The sequence below is a fragment of the Perognathus longimembris genome, chromosome 20, assembly GCF_023159225.1.
Source record: "Perognathus longimembris pacificus isolate PPM17 chromosome 20, ASM2315922v1, whole genome shotgun sequence".
NCBI lineage: Eukaryota > Metazoa > Chordata > Mammalia > Rodentia > Heteromyidae > Perognathus > Perognathus longimembris.
Window position 1 is genome coordinate 28,710,301 of NC_063180.1, and position 23,410 is coordinate 28,733,710.

Consider the following 23,410-nt stretch of genomic DNA (forward strand, 5'->3'; position numbering starts at 1 on the left):
CACTCCTAACTGAAATGACGTCCCACCCGTGTTCTTAGCGTGGTGTTCTGTGCCAGCCTTGCTCTGCCCAACCTGACGACTTTTGTACGTGTGTTCTCTTTATAATGTATTTTGTATCAACTTAATTTGTATAAATGGTTTCCTTGTCTTAGCAACATGAAAATGGTTTCCTTCTTTGCTTCTCTGGTCCTAAAACGTTACTGGTTAAATGTACATGCTTCCTGTCACTAAACATCAGCTCGCTGCTGACAGGCCTGTGAACCGCCTGCCATTCCTCAGCCTCAAAGGAATGCAACACCCGCAAGCAAGAAGTGCTAACTATCATTTCTTAACATTGCCAATGTCATCTGGCCTTTTCCCTTCCTGTGTTTTGAGCTTACCTGTAAATAGTCCAATAAATGACACACTGTGTTGGCAAAAGGTGTCAGTTATTTTTCATGTTGGGTTGATTTTGTTGTTGTTTTGGCCTTTTTTTCTTCTGGTCCGGGGGCTTGAACTCAGTGTCTGGGTGCTGTCCCTGAGATTCTTTTGCTTAAGGCTATTGCTCTGCCACTTGAGCCATCTTGTCACTTCCAGCCTTTTCTGAATAGTTTATTGGAGGTAAGAGTCTCACAGACTTTCCTGCCCAGGATGACTGTGAACTGTGACCTCAGATTTCAGCCTCCCGAGTAGCTAGGATGACAGGTGTGAGCCACTGGAGCCCAGCTAGGGATGCTTTTTAAGCATGGACTGGCCTCACAAATGCTTCCTGTGTGCTCAATTGAGGGAGACATCAGCAGGCCTGAGGGCCTTCAGTTTCCTCATTGAAACATAGCTCTTTGTTGCTTTGCTGCTGAGGGCTTGTTGTGCCAAAATGAAGGGGCACGAAACCATGCAGCACCTCTAGCAAGAAGGATCACCTCTGTCACGCTTGGGATGAGGCTCTTGGTGCCATGAGGCAGAGAGCTGCCAGGTGATGACAAGCAACATGTCCTGAAGAGGATCTCTTGGAGGGATAGCAAGGAAGCCATCAGCACCACAGCCTATTTTCCTCCTGGACAGATTCCATCCTGGAGAGCCACATGTGGCAGACACCGTCCGTCCTGATTTCCTACTCTGGCACGTAAGAGGGCAGCACTGAGACCCACTCCAGTACCTTCTTTGGCCACAGGAGCCACCAAGGAGAGGGCAGCACCCCCAACTCCAGGTGAGGCAATGACTGGCTGGCATGTGGGTACCGCAGCTTGGTCCTGTCGCTTGGCTGGCACTTGAGTACCATTGCCGGCAGGTGGATAGCACAGCTCAGTCTCATTGCCTCAATCCAGGGCAAACCCACAGTGCAGTTTCTGCTTCAGAATCCACAGGCATCTCATGATAGTTAGGTGACCTGAACTATGTGTGTCCCTTCTCCATCTTGCCCCCTCCCTCCCTCACAGCAGTTTGCTAAAGGGCACTCCCTGGGCTGTGTGCCCACCCAACACCTGGTGCTTGTGGAAGGCAGAACTTTCCCAGGGGTGAAGTGATATTCTCTCTTCTGCTTTTCTTGTTTGACCAGGTGCTTCCCGCAGGGGCAACCTGATGCTAGATGGGACCTGCTGGCCAGGACTAGACGTGGGGTACTAGCTGGAGGCTGGCTCAGGGATCCAGAACACCCAAGGGGAAAACAAGAGGGAAGTCCTGCTGAGACCCAGTATGTTAACACACATTGCTCAGTTAACACACAGCCACTTGGTGTTCCATTCCTAGCAATGTCCTTCAAACCCAGAGGCTTCCTGGGGTGTCTTCTTGAATGATAGAGGTAGACGAAGTTGCTGCTTCATTTGTGGAGAATTCCTTTGACTTCTTCATGTCCTTTTGAATATTCATGGGAGTTTCACAGCCAGCCCAGCAGGAGTGACCTGAAAAGTGCTTTGTTTGGTTTGCTTGGCTACTAAGAACATATTTAAACCTTTCTGCTTCAATGTTCTCACTTGTCAAATGGGAATAGAAAGAATTATGTCAGCCTGGGGGTGTGGTAGTGTGCCTGCTTAGCAAGTGCAAGGACCTCGAGTTCAAATCCCAGCACTGCCAATCATGAGGATGATGGAGCCAGAGCCCTGAGCTAATTCATGTTAAATGCCTGCACCAGCACCAGGTGTAAATGTTCTGAAATGTCAGCACACTGCCGTGGTGTGGAGCAGAGACCATCACCGCCCCTTCCAGATTCCTTACATACGGATGCACCTGCGATCCCCGAGTCCACGCCTGCAGGCTTCTAGTCACTTGGAGACTGGGGGAGATTCTGTCACCTATGTGCAGGTATCCAGCTCAGGGGAAGCTCCAATGGTCCACCTTCTTCTTCCAGGTTTTACACCGCACCCAAGTAGCCCTGAGCCTCTGTTACTGTCACTTTCTCACGGGGTTGTCCTTGGTGATTTCTGATGTGATAACTAGAAGTCCCTAAGTAGAGGAAGTACGTGGCTTGTGCAGATGTGTGGTGACACGAGCTTCCAGCAGGCATGCACTGGCATGCACTGGCATGGATGAGGTGATTTACACAGAAACACACACGGAAGGTGCATGTGTGTGCATGCGTGGACTGGTTGTGGATGAGGCCAGGTGGAGGTTCCATTTCCGCTAGGAGCGAGGGCTTGGCCCCCAGCAGCTTTGCCTGACTCCACAGACCATGGCCAGGTGAATAAGAAGAAAGGCGCCCCCGGTGATGGCTGTGGCCAGGCCGAGTCCCCTCTGCTGCCCACCCTCCTCCCCCTGGCCGGCCCTCTGCGCACTTGCCACGGGATTGCAGCCTGGGTTGGGGCTGCCTCGGTCTGGCCAGGGCTTGCCTCCCGCCAGCGGGCGGCAGGCAGTTTTGGGGAGAGGCCACGGGGTTCCAGCTTCGCTGCCGCCCCTGGCCAGGTGTTGGCTATGTAGCAACAATGGGGTAACAGGGTAATGGGTGCCGCTATTCCGCCACCCTCAGGCCAGCGGCGGCTCTGGGAAAAGGCGCCCAACCTGGAGTTTAGGAAAGAGCCGGAACCCAGGCCACCACCTCCATCACCTCCCCGAGGCCTGGGCCCCGCATCGCAGCCGACACCCCATTTCGCGTTGTCCCAGCAGCTGCGTGTCTGTACCGGGTCCCCGGGGTGGCCGCGGAGGAGGGGGCGGGGGAGGAGGGGGCGGAGGTGGGGGGCGGGGAGGCGGGGTGGGGGCGGCCACCCGGCTCCGGCCCGCGGCCTCCTTTCCCCTCCCCTCCCGGGCTTGCTCCGGGCGGCGGCGGCGACCCGGGCTCTTGGCATCAGGCCTGGCGGCGGCCCAGGCCGGGCAGCGGCTTCCAGGAAGCGGCAGACGAGCGTTCCAGGCGCGGCTCGTCGCGCCCTGGCATCCTGGGCTCTGGCGGGGGTCGGGGTCGGGGTGGCGGGGTCGCGCAGCACACTTGCCTGGCGGGCGGGCGGGCGGGCGGCGCAGGTGGCGGCGCCTCCATCTCTGGGCGGCGGCCAGCGCGGGGCTGCGCGGGGCGAGGGCGGGGAGGCGGGGCGGCCCCGGTCGGGCCCGGCCCCGTCGCGGCCCCATTTAACTCCGCCGCGGCGCCGCGGGCTGGAGGCCGGCGTCGGGCGGTCCAGGTCCGGCTTCCTGGCGGGCGTCCGGGACGCAGGGTGGGCGCTCGGGGCCGGGCGGGCGCCTGGGATGCAGGGTGGGTGCTGGGGGCCGGGTGGCGTCCGGGTCGCAGGGTGGGCGCACGCGGACCCGGCCAAGCGAGCCGGGGACTCGGTGGGATGCTGATCCGTTGCTGCAGGCGCGCAGGGTTGGGGGGGGGGGTTCCAGGGTACCCCGGGCCGTTTCGGGGCGCCCTTCCCTCTGGGGCCCCACCAGCCCACCAGGGGCTTAGGGTGGTGGCTGCCTGGGCACCCAGCGGGTTGACGGCTACCGGTGGCGTCGGGCGCCTTAAGGGCCAGGTGGCCGGGAGCCCGGCGAGCGCCCTGGACGGGCTGGGGCTGCGGCGGTGGCCCGAGCGCGCTCGTAGTCAGGCGCGGCGGGAACGAGGGGCGCACCTCGCCGCGCCCTCGCCCCGCCCCGGGCGCACCTCGCCCCGTCCCAGCCGCCTCCCCCAGCCACGAGCCGCCGCCCGCCCGAAGTCGGATCCGCACATGTGCGGATCGCATCAGGCTTCAGGCCGCCTGATGCCTTCTCCAGATGGAGGAGCCGCCGCCCCGCACCGGCTCCGCCGAGGCGCCCGCGAGGCGAAGGGTGACCGCGGCTTTTCCAGCCTCGCCTCTTCCGGTGGCCCCGAACCGGGAGAGCCCCGCCGCCCCCGCCCTCCTTGCAGTCCCCGCCGTTCTCCGTCTGTCTCCCGGCTGGGCTCTGACTTGCTAGGCGCAGACTCCGCTGGGCCTCCAGGACAGGAGCTGGCAGGTGCCGCGCCCTCGCTCCGCGCGGCTTCCAGAGCCGCCGGCCGCACCCGGTGCGCACCCGCGGGACGCGATGGACGGGACGGGAGAACGGCAAGGACGTGGCCGCTTCTGGAAAGCCGAGGCGGGCGCTGCCCACCAGAGGGGCCCCGCCGCCCGGCTAAGACGGTCCCTGCCGCAACGGGCAGCCCCTCTCGGGCTGACACCTCTTCCAGGACAGCCCGAGGCCCAAGGCCTCTCCCTCCGGGGGCTTAAGTCATGGGAGCTGCTGGGGGAGGGGGTTGGTGGCGGGCAGGGCTTGTTGGAAACCAATGCCATTTTTCTTTTGCAGGCTGCAAGTGAGACCCCAGATTGGATGGACCCCATGGCTTCCAGGAGGGGGCCCTGGCGGCTGCTGATGGGGGCGGTGGCCATGCTGTCAACTTTCCTACAGGTAAGGGGGCACAGCGGGCACCCCTCTTCTCTCTCATTCTGGACCCCACACTGTGCTATGTTACTCCACATCTCCCCCCCCCCCCACCACCACGGGAAAGGATTTCTCTTTGGTTCAGCCAAAAAGACGGCTTACCACCTTGGGTCCTCGCTGACTCCTGGGCAGGGCTCGCCTACTGGAGGATGCCAAGCTGGCCACAACACAGGCCATGGTGGGCCCTGCTGTCCAGTAGAGGCGGGGATGCACTAAACAGGTAGAGCCAGACCCTTGCCCCTGCCTAGCCATGTATTCCATATGTATTCTATATTGCTTCTTTCTGTTCATGCCCATCCGTGGCTAGAAATCTTTTCCATCCCACCAGAGCTCAGGAAGGGTGTCCTTACTTGCTTCCTGGACAAACTGAAACCGGAAAGGAAGCTTCAACTGCTGAGGGGACATAGGGAGTGGTGGAGACAGTGGCAAAGTGCTGTCCCTTAGGAGCAGCTGTGACTCCACTTGGGCTGATGGATGCTAAGTGGAAATGGAAGCCTGGGATTGCCAGGTTCTTCCTTGTCAAGATGGTTGGACCATCCAGAGTTCTTAGAACAGCTCCTGGTTTGTAGAGCAGTGGATGCCAGGCAAACATGTCTCCGTCCATGACCCAGCCAAAAAAGTGCTTGGCCTTAGACAGTGGTGTGTCCTGAGGATGGCTGCTAGCCCCAGGCAGGGCCGCTCTGTAACAAGTGGCCGACCTTTGGGGTCCAGTGGCCAGGCTGGTACCTAAGGCTTGTGTGGCTGTGGGGTAAGTCAACCCATGTTGCTGCCTCTTATTTTACTTCCCTGGACTTCTTCACCCTATGCCTTAGAGTTAAGACCTCCGGTGGCTCTGATTTATGTTGTTCTTACTGGACTGGTTAGCAAGGAACATCCTATTCCCTATTATCCTGTTTTATTGATGCTTCCCCATAAACATATCATAGTAGGCATCATTTGTTAAGAGCAAAAGTTAAGTATTTTTTTTGAGGGTGGTGTGAGGCCCTCTCTGGCTAGCTAGTTGCCATACTGGGGTGAAAGCAATGCTTCTCTATCCCATTAGAAGATTTGAAATGAGCTACCAGAGCTTCAGATGTTTGTGCCTGGCCGAGTAGGGCCAACGCAGGATTTCAGTTCCCCTTCTTTCACCCTATAAAATTTAAATGTGCTCTGAGGCAGTCTGTTGACCTGGCTCCAAGGACAGTGTTTGCCCAGCTTGAATCACTCACGACCTCCTTTGGGTTTTTCCATCTCTGTGTGCCTGGGGCCGTACTGCTTCCGCCATCAGGGCAGTGTGCACAGAAGGTTATAAAAGGAGATTGCAGAACCTCGCTGTGCACACACCACTGCCCAGATCCCTGGTCATGCTGGCATCTCTCCACCTGCTGTGAAGTGAAAGCACATGGCATTCACTGCTGGTGCCAGCACTCTTGCTTGCTCGCAGGCGGGTTTGACGCTGGCTGCGCCTGTGTTTTCTGCGGTGCAGCTGTGGGGGGCACTGGGCAATGGACAGGGGTGGACAGGGCTGTCCCACAGCTCTTTTCCTCAGGTTCAGCCTGGTTTGGTCATAAAGTTGCTTCTTAATTTCGGTGTTCAGATAGGGCTTGAATGGAACCAGGTGTTTGATAGGAGATGGTTAAGCGTGTGAGGCTATTTAGGGAGTATAGGATAGAAATGCAATTTCCTTCTTAGATAGCTGAAACCTTGACTCTTACATTTACTGACCGCAAACAGTTGTGTTGGTCTGCAGGGCAGGACTGGAAGCTCTGGTCCTTAATTTTCCTGACTCTGTTCTTGACCATTCTGGGGGAACTCCCAGCTCCCCACACTCAGGCTGCGTGTCTATGACGTGGTTCCGTTCTCCTTTGCAGAGGAGCCACATGGTTGTTTGCTCCTGCAGATCCTACCTCATGTCTCCTACTCTGGGGAGGACCACCAGAGGGGCTTGGTACTGTATCATCTTCCTGTCACCTCCAGGTGGCCCTTGGAGCAGCAGGCTGGGAGCTTGTGGGAGGAATTCTCTTGTATGTGGGGACTTCCTGTGTGGATGGGGGCGTCCACGGTGTGGGAACATGCCTCGGATGTAACTAACTGTGAGCTGGCTCCACACCGTCTCCTGGGTCTAGCTGCACATGGAGAAAACAATGGTTTCCTGTTTTGTTTCTCTTTCTGGGGGTGGAGGCTGGGCTTTCAGAGGGCCTGTGGGTGGGTGGGTGGGTGGGGGGCTCTTGGCCTGCAGGTGGGGGGCTGGAGCCTGCAGATGGGAGGCTGGAGGCCGGTCCTGCAGAGGCCCTGCAGATGGATCAGACCACAGGTCTAGTGGGCTTTGGTAGATGCCCTCACACTCCTGCCTTGACTCGGGGTGCATGGTGGATTGAACAGAGGCCCCCCAATGTGTCACATCCCTGGGACTCATGAGTTCCTTCACTGGGAATAAGGAGCTGTGCTCATGAGAGGATCGTGAGGTTGGGGACATGGTCCCGGATGGCGCTGCCTCCCTGTTCTGCCTGGTTAACACAGTGCTGGAATTCCTTCTTTTAAGCCTTCCCACCACCACAGCCCTGCACCTCTCCACTTCTCCTCCTCTTCCCTTGTTCCCCCTCTCCCCATCTTCCCCTCTCCCCTCCCAGATTTCTCCTCATCCTCAGCAGGCCCCTGGCTTCCCTCTAGGGCTCCTTCCTGCCTTGGTCTACTTAGAGGAAGCCCAGGCTTCATGATGCTATGGCCTCTCAAATTTAGGCCTTTGGTGTTCTCTTCAAGAGAACCCATAGAAAGCCCATCGTTTCATACTTTGCATTTACTGTAAAGCGTAATCATTGAAAGTAAAATACAATCTTGGTTATTATTTTGGTCTACATACACATGCACACACACATACATACATATTTGCATGTATGTGTGTATATAGTTCTTTTTTAAACTCAAGAGCTCCTCCAAGGTGGAAGAGGCCAAGGATCTCTGAGAGCTTCCACCGTGCATCCATGCATCCACACATCCACGCACTATGATGACTCCGCAGGAGCCTTGCTGGCCCTTCCCACCCGCCGTCCTTGTGTCCTCTGTGGTCCAGTTCTCACCTGCAGCTTGAAGGACAGTAGGGGCCTGTGGTGTTGTTAGATGATGGAGGCGCCCTCAGGACGGGCTGGGCAGAGGATGCCTGGGAGGCCTTGGCAGAGAGTTGGCACCAGTAAAACTTGGGGCTCGGTTTACAAGCGCGCCGTGGTTCTGGGCTGGTCGTCGCCAGAGGACGTGAGCAGGAAGAAATCACACAGGGTTGAGGGAAATGGAAGGCTTGGAGGATACTTGAGGTTTTGAACCAGATTCAGGGGCCCACGCAGAAGTTCACTCCAAAGCCCGTGGACAGTGATGGGTAAGTTGAAAGGCAGTGGGTTAGTTTAAAAGCAGAAGGTTAAGACACTGAAAAAGAAGTGTTTACATTTTGAGAGGGACGTGGGAATCACAAGAAAAGCTTTGTGTTAGCAAGATGTCCTTTGATGCATCCTTAATTCCAGAAGGTGACTGCCCAGGAGAAAGGGAGAGGTTATAGGTGCAAGGAAAACCCAACTCGAAACAACTGCTCACTAACAGGGCAGAGTAGGCAGGGCTTCTCCATTGCATGGATAACAGTTCGTAAAGCATAAAAGCTGACATCTCCTGGAAAGCACATTGCAAGGTTGATGAGTATGATTGCTCTAGGTTTATTTTTTGCAAAGATGCAAATTTCCATAAATAGCAATGGAAGCATAAAACCGTTTCCTCTCCAAGCATTTTATGCAATTACTTTCTGGAATTTGTCGGTACTGAATGGCTCCAGCCAGTGTGTGCTATAAATTATTGTGGTCAAATACTCAGAAATGCATTTGTTATCCAAGCTTTCATTTATAAAAATGATATAGCATTTTACTTTGGAAATAATTTTCACAGAATAACGACATCATGGTTAAAAAAACCCCAAACCTACAATATTGACGAGCTTTACGTTTTCTTCTCTTTTGAAATTACCTTGTATTTTTTGTCCTGATAAAAATAGTTCTTAAAATTGGAAAAATGCTGGAAAGGATAAAAAAATGAAAATCAACATTACCTCTATTTCTTCTGACAGGTTTTTTGTCATATGCATTTCTAGGACTTCTTAGAAGATTAGAAAGATGCAATTGTATTCTATTTTGATAAGTATTTTTTAATTGGACAAAGTGAGGGTTATTTTTATGCTATTAAATACTTGCCTCTAGGGCTGGGAATATGGCTTAGTGGCAAGAGTGCTTGCCTCATATACATGAAGCACTGGGTTCAATTCCTCAGCACCATATACATAGAAAACAGCCAGAAGTAGCACTGTGGCTCAAGTGGCAGAGTGCTAGCATTGAGCAAAAAGAAGCCAGGGACAGTGCTCAGACCCTGAGTTCAAGCCGCAGGACTGGAAAAAAACCAAAATAAATAAATACTTGCCTCTAATAAAATCTCATGTATTTATAGTCATGCACGACGTGATTTTAGCTGATTCTTCACTGCTAATGTGAGGCCGGTGGGTGGGTGGGTGGTGGTGATAAGTTTGCTCAGGGATCCATCTGGCCCACCTTTGTGGATGTGTAAAGCCAGGGAACTCATGGTGATAGAGCATGCAAGCTGGGGTCCTTACGGTGATTGAGTGTGCAAGGCTTGGGTCCTTACAGTGATCGAGTGAGGCCGGGGTCCTCATGGTGAGTGTGCTCATGGTGCTCATGGCATGTGTGTAAGGTCAGAGTTCCAAGTGTGTTGGGTCATCAGGGTTTTCGACACTGTCTTGATGACTGTATTTTTTCTCTGTGTCCTAACTCAAGGAATTATAGTAATAGGTTTCTGAATATTGACTCATTCTGTGCTCCTGGCACCAGCTGGACTTGGCCATGATATACTGTCTCTGTTTAATATTCAGCTGGATTTGGTTTGCAGATATTTTATTGAAAATCACTACATCTGTATTCATTAGAGAGGCTGGTCTGTCCTGTGTCTCTCCGGTTTTGGTATCAAGGTTTTTACTAGACTCATAAAATGAACCGGGGCACTCTCCATGGCTTTTCCTCTCCTGCGTCAGTTAAAGTAGCCCAGGATCCGCCCATTCCTCATAGGGAAGATGGGTCCACAGGATGAGGAGTACACAGAACACTTCCCTGGGGGGAAGGGGGCGGCGGTGGTGGTGGTATTTCTTTGACAACTTCATACAATTACTGTCTATGCCTGGTCTCTCCTTCTAAAATCAAGTCTGGTTATTTGCATGCTCTGGTTTAATCATAAGCCAGATAATTGGCAGGATAAAGCAAAGGAGACTATTTTATAATCAAATGACTTAACTCTTATTTTCTCTTTGGACAATGTGGCCTTTAATTTTTTTTTTAACTATTGAAATGTACTAAGAGGCTCAATTTCATTTATGTCTTGAGGGTGTTTGACAACTTCTCATGTGGGAAGATGGCCAGGATATTTGGCAGTTAGATGCAGTCTCTGAATTAGAGAATATTGCTCATTAGCCCCATGCTTTCCTCCTGGGAACGCCCATGTGCGCTCATGTTTGTGCTGATTCCTCTCTGTTTGTTGTCTCTTTTGTTTTCTTGTCTCCTCCTCTAAGCCCTGTGATGCTCACTGGCCTGTTGTGGTAAACAGAAGAGTAATGGTAAAAAAGAGTAACGGGCCTCACTGTGGGTACGACTAAATTCCTCTCCCCAGTGGAGGATTGGCTCTGGATTGCTGTTTAGTCTTTCCAAGATTTCCGGGTAATAGGATAATCAACATCTTTGTAACAAATATTTCTCTTTACTAGCACAGTAGCCTGGGGAGGGACTTGCTCACCATACACTTGCCGGGATTTGACATCACTGAAAATGTTCATTTGTTGGAAGCCTGGACATTTGGTTTCTATCACCCTTTAACCCAAACATTAGCTTGCTGGCCATGGGAGCAGAGCATTCTGGGAGCAGGTTGCTGGCTATGGGAGCAGGGAATTCTAGGAGCAGGTGGCTGGCCATGGGAGCAGGGCATTCTGGGAGCAGGTGGCTGGCCATGAGAGCAGGGCATTCTGGGAGCAGGTGACTCTTTAGAGGTACATTTTAGGCTCTGTTAGGAAATGGATATGCTGTGAAAAGAGAGATCAGTAGACATGAAGACCAAAAATTATGTGCTGCCGGTGAAAGGAGGGGTATAAGATGATAGTGGACCTTTCTGGTGCTTGGGGGATCTGGAGTGAATCTTCCCCCAGTTTTGCTGGTGAGGTGGATGTTACAGGGAGCTTGTCTCTTTTGGTATGCTAGAGGCCCCTCAATGGGCTTATGACTGGTAAGTATTTTCTCTTGAATTTTTGTGTGTATGTTCCAGTCCTGGGACTTGAATTCAGGGCTTGAGTGCTGTCCCTGACCTTTTTCTGCTCAAGGATGGCACTCTACCACTTGAGCCACAGCACTACTTCTGGCTTTTTTTGCTGGTTAATTGGAGATAATTGGAGATAAGAGTCTCATGCATTTTCTTGTGTAGGCTGGCTTGAAACCATGATCTTCCGATCTCAGCCTCCATGGTAGCTAGGATTATGGATGTAAGCCACCAGCACCCGGCTCTAGCTTGATTTTTAAAATCCTTTTATTAGGTGTTCTTTTTTTCAGAGCACATACACACACTTTAAACTTTGGTGTAGTCCAGATGAGCCATCCAATTCTGCCCATCCTTGCTGTTGGCACTAGGGCTAAGTGGATTACAATGGGGCCTACATCCAAAACCCATGAAGAGTGTATTCTGAGACACCAGCCAATGCCCAAATCTGGGCAGTGCCATGAACAATTTATATGAAGCTTTCCATATATATATATATATGTATATACATATATATATATGGTACATGTAATTTCCTGAGTACGCACAACAACAGATTATAGTAGCTAATGCAAAATTTAGAGTAAATACCAATACACTATAATAAAAGTTATATGAATTTCCACACACTCTCTCTCCCTCCCTCTCCCCACTCTCCTTCATCTTTTGGTGGTGTGAGGTTGATGACAAAGGTGACATGATAGGGTAAAGCAAGGTGAATGATGGAGGCATTCGGTGAGTGCCAGGTGGCCTGAGGGACACTACAACACGGCTAGGCGGCAGGGATGAAGTTGACAATTGACTGTGATTGGCTGCTGGTGACCAATGGTAGGTAGTGTATGGGGTGGGGGGTGGCAAGTGAGCTTGGTCGCATCTGGGCCAGGACTGAGTATGATGGTTCTCACAGCAGCACACAGTTGAAATCTTTTGAGTTGTTTGGTTTCTGCAATTGCCCTTTGGGGATTTTTGAACTCAGTTTGAGGCACAGAGAGTGAAATTGTGGATCATGGAGCTTGTAAGATATATGTATGCATTTATTTCTCAGTATGTATGTATGTATGTACGTATATGGAAGAATTTGGCATCTTGGAGAATACCTGTGTTAGAAAGGTCAAGAGAGATTTGGAATCTGTTTATTGCACAAGGATGCATGATAGTGCTATGGTCTAAATAATCCTAGTGGACATTTCCCTTGGCGTGGCCTGGATTGTGCTGTTTTCCTTAAAATTTGACCCAAGAGCAGATGTCATCTGATGACTTTCCTATAAATATTTGCTTGCTTAGAAGTGAGCTCTGCTTGTTTTTCCAGTTACAAAAGTGTGTTGCTTATAACTCCTACGTCACTGTCCTATTTCTGATTCTCGTCTAGCGCATTTTCTACCCCCTGGTCACTGACAGCTTGCCAGGTGAACAGGCGGCCTAGTGGTGGAGGGGAAAGTTTAAGACAGGCCTTTAGAGGTTGCCCGATCTTTCCCGGAGGTTTTTGAGGACAAGGAAATTCACTTGGAAATATTTGGGCTTTGACCACAATCCAGTGGAAGATATTGGCTCAGTAAAATGGGCCATTCCTTTGAGCCAGGAGGAAACTAAGCATGGGTGGGGAGCCTGCCTGCCCGGACCTTGTGCTTGTGGCCTTCAGAGAGATGTCCTTGAGCTCCTCCTCCCTTCACTAAGAATGGCAAGGGAGAAGATGCAGGGGCCGCTTGCGTTTCTTGACATCAACTCCATCAAGCACCTCTTAGGTGCCTTGTGCGTGAGAGGTGCTCAGCAGTGGAGACTTTTCTTCGCTCCGTCTCATCCTCACAGAGGACAGGAGAGGGAGGAAGGCCCAGGGAGCCGGAACCACCTTCTCTGTGCACTTGCTTCCTTGTAGGTGTAGATGCCCAGCTATGTGCTCTCTAGGCCTCACTGATGGCTCACCTGCCCCCCCCCCCCCCGCCCTCGTGGCCAGGCCCCTTCCTCCAGTCAGAGTTTCTGTCCTAAGCCTGTTAGCAGACACGCCTGTCTCTCTTTTGCAACTTGTCACAGACCACTGAGAGGAGGCAGGCAAACCTTCGAGCTGCCACGCCAAGTTTCCTTCTCAGCACGGTGGCACTTCCCACCCGGCTGAGCCACCATGACATCAGTGTCTGCACGGGCCCCTCTTTCTCACAGGGGGTTTTGTGATCACCCTCAGGCACCAACTTTCGGGGTAAGGGGTGGGTCTGCCACAGGGCATCTCAGGGGAAGAACTTGAGTTTGATGTGGGCTGTGGAAGCTCAAAGTGGAAAAGGCTTCCTTCATGCCCCAGCTCGCGCAAGGTATCTTGGTTCATTGTCAGTGCAGTTTTCTGGCTGGCTGCTCAAGATTGGACAATGGAGACTCCAGGAAGCTGTGCCACATCCTGCAGTGAGGGCTCCCATTCTCCTCAGGGCCAGTGATGGTTGTGGGGTGAGGTCTTCTCTTAGGTGTGGAGTCTGTAGCAATGCCCTAAGCTCTTTCTCGATTATTCCTTCTGAAACTCTTCAGATAACATTGCTTAGCCTTGAACCCCAAACTAAGCATCCCGGCAAGAAAATGCTATCACAGACACTTCTCTGTCTTAGACTGGAGGTGCTCCTTCTCAGAAAAGCAAGGCCCACTTGCAGTCCCGCCCAGAAGCACTGTCTAGCAAAAGGGCAGCCTCCTAGGAGACCACAGGACAGGGTTAGTGATGTATCTCATTTTGTCTGGTCTGCCCAAGTAGGATTTCAACATCTAATCAAAACACAAGAAGGCCTTTGAACAGAATTGCCTTTGGAATCAAACACTTAAGGTTTTAGTTCATCTCAGTTAGGGGATAGACATGTTTTGTGACTGCTCAGTGGCCATGCCTGGCCCGTGGCTGCAGCACGGGGGTGGTGAGCTTGTGGGCCACCACGGGAAGGACGGGGAGCTTGTGCACTGACGTGGGAAGAGGTGGGACACACATGTGCCTCATCTTCCTTCCTCACTTAGCTCGCAGGTAGCTCATTTCCTCTCTCCTCTTAGAGTGAGATAATGCTGGGACAGGAAGGACAGCAGCACATGGCTCAGGTGTGCCTTCGTGTTTTCTTGTTGTGAATTAGTTACATGAGTGTCTTTGTTGTGGTGATTCCGCGCTCTGAGCAGCTGTTATTATTAGTATAGGACAGACAGGAAAATCGGAACTACCATAAATGAATAGTATTTAAGGAGGTCCCAAACAGCTTCCCTACACTGAGAATAAAACTAGATTTTAAAGACTAAAATTCATCGAAGGAGCTGAAGGTCACTGAGCAAAGGAAATACTACCAAAGGCGGCAGAAAACCAGAAGGCATGAAGCAAAGAGAAGAGGTGGAGGAGAGCAGATTTAGGAGACTTAGTATTCCAGTGTTCGGAGCAGCAGAGGAGGAAGGGAGCAGATGGAGAAGAGGTGACAAGTAAAAAGTGTCCACCCTTGAAGGCTGTGGTGGTGCTGTCTGGGTTAGGTCAAGAATACAGGAGTGTGCCCCCCGAGCACAGCACATTCCAGCACAATCTCTGTTTTCTACAGCTAAAGGTGAAGAGATTCCTGGAGTTGCAATGCACAGTTATTTAAAACACCCATTTTCCCACAACTTCATAAGACCCACAAAGAACCAACTAGATACAGCTAATGCCCAAGTAAAGAAGTGGGTAGAATCTGGCATGGGCTCTTTGTATTGGTTATTATAAACACATCCAAATGTTCCAGGTAAAGGAAACGGAACTTACAATGGGAGAACATTGAGATTCATAACAAACCTCCAAAATTCCTTTATTTCAGTGATCTTCATGTGTTGGTGTCACTGGGGCTTTAATTCAGGACCTCACATTTGCCAGGCAGGCCATCTACCCCCGGAGAGATTCCTCCAACCTCTTTTGCGTTCGGTTACTTTTTGAATAAGGTCTTGTGTTTATAGCAGCATCTGCTTTGACCCTGGCCTCCTATTCCTGCTTCCTGCGTAGAGGGCTTGACAGGCATGTGCCTTCCCATGATCATTTCACCTCCACAATTATTTCACTTCTTTTCTTCCCATCCCTTTAAAGTGTCCAAAGGATGAGCAGGGGCTTCCCACCTGCCCTTCAGCTCCTCGTCACTTTCCAGCTGGTGCGGGCCTCCCCAGCCTTTCCTTCCACTTGGCTTGTATCCAGTGCTGCAGTTCCTCCAGCCCCACAGGGCCTGCCCTGCACTCCGGAACTTGCCCTGCCGCTCAGCCACCATGCCCCATGCTCGCACACCTCACTCTGTGCTCACCTTGCAACCCCACACCTTACCAAGTGCTCAGCCACTTTGCCCCTTGCCCTCTGTGGCCTTGTCTTTGATCACATTGCTGGAGAAAGCTCTGCACTTGCACCTCTTCTCCATGTCCTGGGTGATTCCTGCCTGTCCCTCACGTCTCCCCCTCACTGGCTCTGGCCTCTGTGATTGCTTATGGTGTGCGTGCTCTCCTGTGCCTCCAGAATATTCTGCATTTTTCTTTCTGTAGCCCTTCAGTTGCCTGTTGGCTTATCTGTCTCTCAGTCTACACCCAAGCCCAGGGGGTGGGCGATCTGAGAACGTGGAGGGCCTTTTATCATCTCAGGGTCTGCTCGCAGAAGGACGTAGGACATGCTTGTATTTGTGCTTACATATAAACCTTGTCCCTGGATCTGTGAAAGTGCTGTAGGTACAGCATCGTGTGCTTGCACAACTTTATCCGGCACGGGCAGCCGCTGGCCGGGTCTTTGGTGCTGCCTCTGTCCTGAAGTTCCACACTCTCTTCTATCATCCAGCTGAACATGGCCGTTGCAGGGTCGTGGAGTCAGTGAGCCGGGTCTGGGGTCTTCTTGCTCCTTCTCTCCTAGGCATGGCCTTAGTTAAAGAAAATGACAAAAGATACCAAGTTTTACTTTTGGATTGCTGGATATTTTTCTGTGCAAGGAACTTTTAAAATAGTTACACCAACAGTATTCATGTGATAATTTAAAAAAACAACAACACAGTAAAGAGACGAAACGACCGCTCCTTGCCCTCCTCCTGCCTGGGGGTTTTGGAGCACACCTGGTTGGTCTTTGTTATTTAGCAGTGTGGAGAATCAGACGTGATGGGATCTGCTGAGAGCCACCGTGAGGGCAGGGAGAGCGTGGCAGCCATTACAACAGGTGTCCGGCGCCTCCCAGTTTGTCTCGTTTATGCAAGTGATTTCCCATGTATCAGGCACCAGTGGTGAAAGGCTATTATTGGATGGAATCCTGATGTTTATCTAAGTGACATTTTCATGTCAAACAAATACCACATGTTATGATGCTACTTTAAACACACAAGTTATTTATAATGCTATAGGTTGTTAAGACATTTAAATGATGCTGTAAAGATCTACCTACTTAAATCCGCAAGCCTGGATCACGTCCTACACAGCTTAGATGAAGACTAGAGTTTGCATTCTTCTTCTTCCTCCTCCTTTTTTTTTTTTTTTTAAGACCAGACACTGTTGTTTCTTCTGCTTATTGATGGCTCCAATATGGCTCTCTTACATTCTACTTACATGGGTTCACATCTTAATATTTTAAAAGCATCACCTCTTGTTCCTTAGAAGTCCTCCTATGTTAGGCTAAGTCCTAAGATATGTATAGCTTCTGGCGATTGATGTGATACGCTTTCACACAGATGGAGGAGAGGTATCGCGTCTCCTCCGCATCAGCTCTTCATCGTCTTGCCTTGTTAAGAATTCTGAAATGCTGGGTATCCAAACAAGTGAAGTCGGCAGCTGCGTTGACGCATTCACACCGAACACTTCCTGCCCTGCAAAGCTTAGAAAAACAAACTAGCTTATGATGAATATAAATGTTTTGCAGAGTACATGCAAACAGCCTATTTCTGTCTTTTTCTTCTCTGGAAGGCTGCATTTTGGAAGCCTGCATGATTTCAGCCACACAGACGGGCTGTTTCCTGAAAGCAAGCAGGCTGTGGGGTGAGAAAGACCTTGAATAAACATGAATATGTCTCCGATGCCTTTCTGGACTTTGTCAGGTTGGACAGTGTCTCATTGCCAAATGGGGACGGGGGAGTGATGCTTTTTTTTTTTTTTTGGCTACTGAATTACCACAAATTCTAAACACAGATCTGCATTCTATTCTGCATATGTTCATATAGCTTGATAACCAAGCTCACCATGCCTGGGTAGCTAACTGGTTGTGGAGAAATGGGGGCCTCTGTCCTGAGGGACTGGTCAGTCTCAGGATGCAGCTCAGGGCAGAGGGACAACTGTGGTGATGGCAGAGGCCTCTCCTTTTCCAGAAGGCCAGGTGCAGGAACAGAGTATTGGGCCCAGCCGCCTGAGGGCTGTGTGGGCTCAGAGACACTCAGAGGCGCTGGGGACATAAAGGAATGGCCGAGTACTATGGCAGACAGAGGGAGGACTCCAGGGCCCACAGGCCAGGTGGCTGGAGAGTGTGGACACCTGGAACCTCCAAGGAAAATGTCAGGACGCACCGTGTCGGCTGAGAAGATCAGACAAAAGCGTGCTTCCCCTTGGAGGCATGGCCTCCGCCTGCCTGACCGTTTATCTGTCCAGATGTGAACACGGGGCAGTGGTGCTTGTGTGTTCACAGAGGCCACAGTGATGGATGTAGGAGAGTAGCTTGCTGAGTCTGGCCAGGCCCGGAGTATGAGTCCAGTGCATTAGTTGCCTCTGCCACCCAGCTCCTCGCCAGTCAGGATGCCAGCCAAGTTCTTCTGAGTTCTTCTGGAGACCTGATGATGCTAGTATAGCTGCCAATGTCCTTAGCTGCTCCTATCAATGCCATTGTGGGCTCCCCTTCCATCCCTACAGGTGGGGGCTGAGACCAGAAGTTCCAGCCATTGAATCAGCCAGCCCCATTCCAAGGCTCTCATGAGCCCACTGAGACTCCCCGCATGAGAGCATAGCCAGAGACGCTTCCCATCACCTCCAGCCCCATCCCAAGGCCCCCAGGAGCCCACCGAGACTCCCTGCATCAGAGTGTGGTGACAGAAGCTTCCCATCACTTCTAGGTCACAAAGGTCAAGGAGCTCTGTGTGCAGGAGTTTGTGCAAGGCTGGAGGCAGGGTGCCAACCTTGCCTGACAAAGGGAGACCTCACTCTGAGTTCAAGGCCCAGTGCCAGCACACATGCACACACACATACACACATATACAAGTGCCCTTCACACCACAGATACATACACACGTGCACACATACATCACATACAGATACATGCACACACATATGCAAGTTTACACATACACAATATACACACTCATGAGTGTACACATACCCATGCCACACACACATACATACATGTGCACGCATATGTGCATCACACACCACACTATATGCATACACATATACATATATCACACACATACCACACCATGTACATATACATATACTCATACAGACCACACACATACACACACCACACGTGCACCCACATACACAGAGCTGTGGTCCAAGACCAAATATATAGTTATTTTATTATGATTTTACAGCAAGTCAAATCCTATCTCGATATATCATCATTCTTGCTCCTTAAGGGTATTGATGAGGCCTCGAAGACAAAGCTTGAGGAGCATATGAATCATATTAACCATATTAACTCCCTCTTGCCAAACTCACAACCTCCAGCCAGAACAGGGCATGGGAAGCCGCTGAGCCTTCATCCCTGGGGCTCGTCTAGGTTTCTCCTGCCCCGTCATGGTGACTCAGGGGGCTGATAGAATGGGTTTGGGCAGAGGCCCAAGATCTCAGGCCTGCCTCAGTGCCCCAGGAAGACCTCACACTTCCTAGCTGTTCTCCCCACCTTCTGTTCCTCTCCTGCTCCTTAGGGGCTGGGAACCCTACTGTGTGCAGGACTCTGCCACAAGTCACTGCCCTGCAGGCTGGCACTGGTGAATCTGTCTAATGGTGCTTGCTTTTAGAAGCCATTTAAACCTGGCTTTCTCCTGAAGGATGGTCCAGCTTTTCCAAGAATCTTTTCCATGGAGGGGTGTGGAAGGGGGAAGGAACCGAAGGAGAGAGGGAGTCGGTGAGGGCAGGAAGAAGGGCGGGAAGGAGGGAGGGAAGGGGGGAGGGAGGAGTTTTCCTAGGCAGCTGGTCTTTGTGCGCCTCTTGTCAAATGACCTGACTCACCGTGAAATGAAGCAAATGGCAGCTGCCTTAGATAGAGGCTGTGCTGGGGACAGATTGAGATGGCTTTTGCAGGTTCTTGGGCCCTGTGGATGCTCAGAAACTTGAGTGTCTTTCTTCCCTGTCTTTTTCTTCAAAGAACCATGGTGGAGTCTCTTATGTCTGAATGTGGGGGCGGGGAGCCCCTCCACTTCAGGGCGAGGTGGGGAAGAGGCTTCCCCTAGCTCCTTCTGACTTTGCAACTCTGCTTCAGAGACACTTGCACTTCAAGTCTCCTCCTCTTAGGTATGGTGACTCTGCCACATGCATGTGTACTGTGTGTGGGGACGAAGGCAGAGGGTGCTGCGGGCCAGGCACCTGACCTGCAGAGCAATTGAAACTCTTCACCATCCATAAACTGCTCAGTTCTGCTGGGACACTCTTGCTTTGGGAGGGAGGGAGTTCCCTGCATGGAAAGTGCTCCATCAGAGGCCACAAGATTGCTCAGGGCACCCAACTGGACTCCATGCCCAGGAAGGTTCCTCCCGCTTCCATACTTGTATGGCCTCACCATATGGCTCTTTAAAAATGTCCCACTACTGCGACCTCGTGCTGGGCTCGGCCTCCGATTCCTCCCCTTCTCCCCAGCGCATGCCCTGCCCTTCTCATGGGGATGACCATGGGCCAGGGAGCCATTGGCCTCACCTGGTTCTAGCTGGTCTTCACAACTCCATTTCTCCTCCTCCACCAGGACTGGAGTGTATGTGTGCATGTGTGTACGTGTGTGTGTGTGTGTGTGTGTGTGTGTGTGTATGATGATGGTGGTGAGCCCCCCGGACTCCCACAACCACCACTTGTTCTCCCTGACATCTGTTAGGGCCCAACAACTGGGATTCACATCCAGTGATTCAAATGCAAATGTATGAGCTTCCCATGAGAAACTCAAATTTCTCTAATCCTAGGGTTTTCTAAAGACATTGAAAGTAATATGAGAAAAAAAAAAAACTTCAACGGAAATACAGTTTAACACGATTGTTACAGGTTGGAGAGACTGTGGGTTGCATTTTGTGATGGCCTGGGTTTTCTAATGTTTCTATAATGAGCACATGTTTCTGTGGTAGTGTGGAAAAAAGTTGTTAACTTAATCTTTCACCAAATAACAGGAATTAAAGCAGGAAGGGGTGAGGGAAAGAAGAGAAGAAGGGAAGGAAGGTGAGTGTGAAAGAAGGAGAGAAGAAGGAAGGAAGGAGGAGAGGAAGGAAGAAGAGGAAGGAAGGGAGGAAAGAAGGAAAGAGGGGAAGGAAGAGGAGAAGGAAGGAAGGAGGGACAGGAAGAAAGGAGAGTAAGGAAGGAAGAGAAGGAAGGAAGAGGAGAGGAAGGAAGGAGGAGAGGAAAGAAGGAAGGACAGAAGTAAGGGTAAGGAAGGAAGGCTTTGCAATGGGAAGCATCAACAACTGGCTGAATTGCTGGGAGATGGGGAGAGGAAGTCCATGTCAGATCATACTGGCACACCTTAGTCTGTTTGCACAGATGATGTGGCCTGTCCATAGTGCCCAGAGCAGATACCCGAGGCGAGGGCATTGCCTGGGTCATTGCCGTGCAGACAGAAATGAGCAGATTCTCTTGAAATGTCCTTTTGGGTCTCTGCCTGTGCTTCCTGGAGCCCTGTTTGTGACCACAGGATCTTGCCTTTCAGAGCACTTCTGAGAAGTCCCCAGGCGCCTACTTCCTTCCCGAGTTTGCCCTCTCCCCTCAGGGAAGCTTCCTGGAAGACACAACTGGGGAGCAGTTCCTCACCTACCGCTATGATGACCAGGTAAGGGCGCGGGCATGGAGCCTGACTTTGTCGTTGTCCTTGGCCAGTGGGCAGAGTGTGTAGGTCTCAGCACACCCTCGAGACTACTGTGCCTTCCTCCAGGCAGCACCAATACAAGTTTGAGTCCTCACACCTAGAAAGGCTCTGAGTCCTCAGGCGGCCTTGCTTGCTTATGGCTCCCCATGGCAGGCAGTTCAGCCTCTGGCTAGAGCATCTGCTGGGGTCACTTTTCCTTATTTCCCTCAGAAATGTGTGATGCAGGTGAGGCAGGGTCATGTCTGTCACGACAGACATTGGGAGTGAAGATCTGGAGATTTCTGGAGATGGAGGGTTGAGGCAGCAAAATGCTCCTGAGATGATCCTCTCAGCCTGCAGGAAGCCGGGCGTGGTGGTGCATCCCTTTCATCTTACCTGTGCAGGCTGGGTGAGCCAGGCAGGCTGCCCTGGGCAACACGGGAGACCGCATTTGAAACGTAACTAGAGCAAAAAGTCATGGAACACCTACCTGCCTACCAAGCACAAGGCCCTGAGTTCATGCCACAGTACTGCCCCACCAAAGAACTACTTATGCCTTTTTTCATCTTAGTCTGAAAAGCCAGAAAATGGCTACATTGTCCTCTTTCCAAATTATGTGAAAGAAAGTGAGTGTAGAACAGTTAGACAGGCAGGCATTAGAGGGCAGAGGAAGGGGTCAAGAATGTGGGTGCAGGGCAAATGTGTTACATTTCTTAAATGTAACCGGAAATGAATTTCATTCACGCAGGCCCAGTGCCGGAGTTCAGAGTTCAGAGTTCATTTTGGAGCGTCTTTCTGGTCTGTCAGGCCCGTCACGCATTTCCCCTTCTTATTTAGGGCCAGGAAGGTCCCTAGCTTAGCATTTGTTTGGTCTCTTCTTGGCCATGGGTGAGTGGGGTCAAGATTTTTCTTCTTCTAGATTTAAAGGTCTTGCATCTGTTTGCCTGCTGTGGGTGATCATTTGATTTTTGAGTTTTCACTGTCCTTTGCTTCTTCTATTCATTGCCAGCCAGCCCTGGCTGCTCCCACCTCCTCCAGCTCCACTCCTACCTGCCTCGCCACCAAGGGACATCTCAATTTCAGAGACTGGCAAATGCCACTTCTTGATTCCGCTGTGACCCGTCCTGTGTGTAAACGTCTGCGGGCACGGAATCTGAAGGCAGAGTGTGTCGTCCTGGCTGGCTCTTCTCTCTCCGGCTTTGGGTGCCATGGGGCCTTGTTTCAGGATGCCTTGCCAGTTCCTGTTTTCTTCTCTATCCATTGCCAGGGAGGCCAAGGGCTGGATGTGAAGTCTGGGCAGGTCTCTGCCATCGCCAAAGGCAGGGGTGAGGAAGGACAGGGACCCTGGCCCCTCAGGTGAGGAGTGTGAACCGAGAGGAACAGTTCAGGTCCAGATCACACAGCCGGGCGGGTGTGGAGCCAAGTGGCTTTTCTTTGCCCTTTAGCTCAGTGAAGGCATTTTTACAGCTAATCTGCGGGCAGGGAAAGTATGAGAGAAATGTTCGGATGCATTTTTAAAACTACTAGTAACAATAACATGTTAATAACGAAGACTTTGTGTCGTCTGGTTCCTCAACTGTTCTTAAGTGTTCCTTTGTCCGCTGGTATTGCCAGACCTAATTTTCCTTTTCCTTATTTGACTCTTGATTTATGCATTCTTTCTGAGGAGGAGAAATCTGTTTGCCGTGGTGGGTACATCTTTCTCAGAGTCACTGCTTCCGGGCTTTTTGTGACTGTCTTGGCCAGGAGCTTTACTGTGGTTAAATTGTTGGCAGGCCTCAGAAATATCACTTCAAGTTTCCAAGTTATTTATGTAATAGCTTTTAACTTGGAAAGTAAATACCAATTTCTGAAGCTTCTGGTAAAGGAAGACGGACACAGGCTGGGGTTACAAGTTTGGGTCTTCTTTGCGCAGATCAAAATGAAGCCCTTGTGTTCTCCATACCTGCCCGAGGCCTGGGTGTGGGTCATGTTTTTAAGCAGCCAGCCTTTTAGTTCCAGTAGTTCATTCCTTTGCTGGTGAGTAATCTTGGTCAGTGTCATTTGCTCCTTAAATATTCCAGATATTTAGGAAGCAAACTCATGCTGTGCTAGCAGATGGGGTAAGCACCCAGGGTGGAGCCAAGCTCACCAATGCTGTGCACTGGGCTCAGCATCTTCCCAGCTCGGGCTGCCAATGCCACGCATCTCTGCTCCTGCTCCGTGCTGCTCTGACGGGCAATGTGCGCCTGGACTCTCATCGTCGCCGAGCTTCTCAGGAGTAGACCATCTCTCAGGCTGGCTGCTGTGCCCCCACACCGAGCTCCTGAGCAACGCGGGACTGACTCC

The 23,410-nt window shown here is 51.4% G+C and overlaps 2 protein-coding genes across 8 annotated transcripts in view; one reads left to right on the forward strand and one right to left on the reverse strand.

Annotated features, from left to right (window-relative positions):
* Nucleotides 1-2,595: 2,595 nt before the first annotated feature.
* On the reverse strand, nucleotides 2,596-4,118 carry LOC125368183 (basic proline-rich protein-like). The gene is made up of 2 exons (XM_048369036.1): nucleotides 3,217-4,118; nucleotides 2,596-2,881 (listed from the first exon to the last, which is right to left on the reverse strand). Exons 1-2 carry the CDS (start codon nucleotides 4,116-4,118, stop codon nucleotides 2,596-2,598), a joined length of 1,188 nt encoding a protein of 395 aa, XP_048224993.1.
* Nucleotides 3,561-23,410, forward strand: part of Adamtsl3 (ADAMTS like 3) — a 104,962-nt gene continuing 85,112 nt past the window's right edge. For 2 of the 7 annotated variants that reach the window (XM_048368876.1, XM_048368881.1), the window contains exons 1-3: nucleotides 3,652-3,710; nucleotides 4,696-4,797; nucleotides 20,948-21,067. In XM_048368876.1, coding sequence (XP_048224833.1) covers nucleotides 4,720-4,797; nucleotides 20,948-21,067 — 198 coding nt within the window. In that variant the 5' untranslated portion in view covers nucleotides 3,652-3,710; nucleotides 4,696-4,719. Of the gene's footprint in view, nucleotides 3,612-3,651; nucleotides 3,711-3,908; nucleotides 4,418-4,695; nucleotides 4,798-20,947; nucleotides 21,068-23,410 lie in introns of those variants that run through there. The other 5 variants (XM_048368878.1, XM_048368880.1, XM_048368877.1 and 2 more) reach the window with 5 other exon arrangements.

What these genes read in the sequence shown, in the direction of transcription:
- LOC125368183 (XM_048369036.1), bottom strand. Translation starts at nt 4,118, where the DNA reads ATGCGATCCGCACATGTGCGGATCCGACTTCGGGCGGGCGGCGGCTCG. An exon ending in GCCGCCGCCGCCCGGAGCAA is followed by an intron (nt 2,882 to 3,216) that starts GCCCGGGAGGGG and finishes GTTGCTACATAG; the next exon opens with CCAACACCTGGCCAGGGGCG.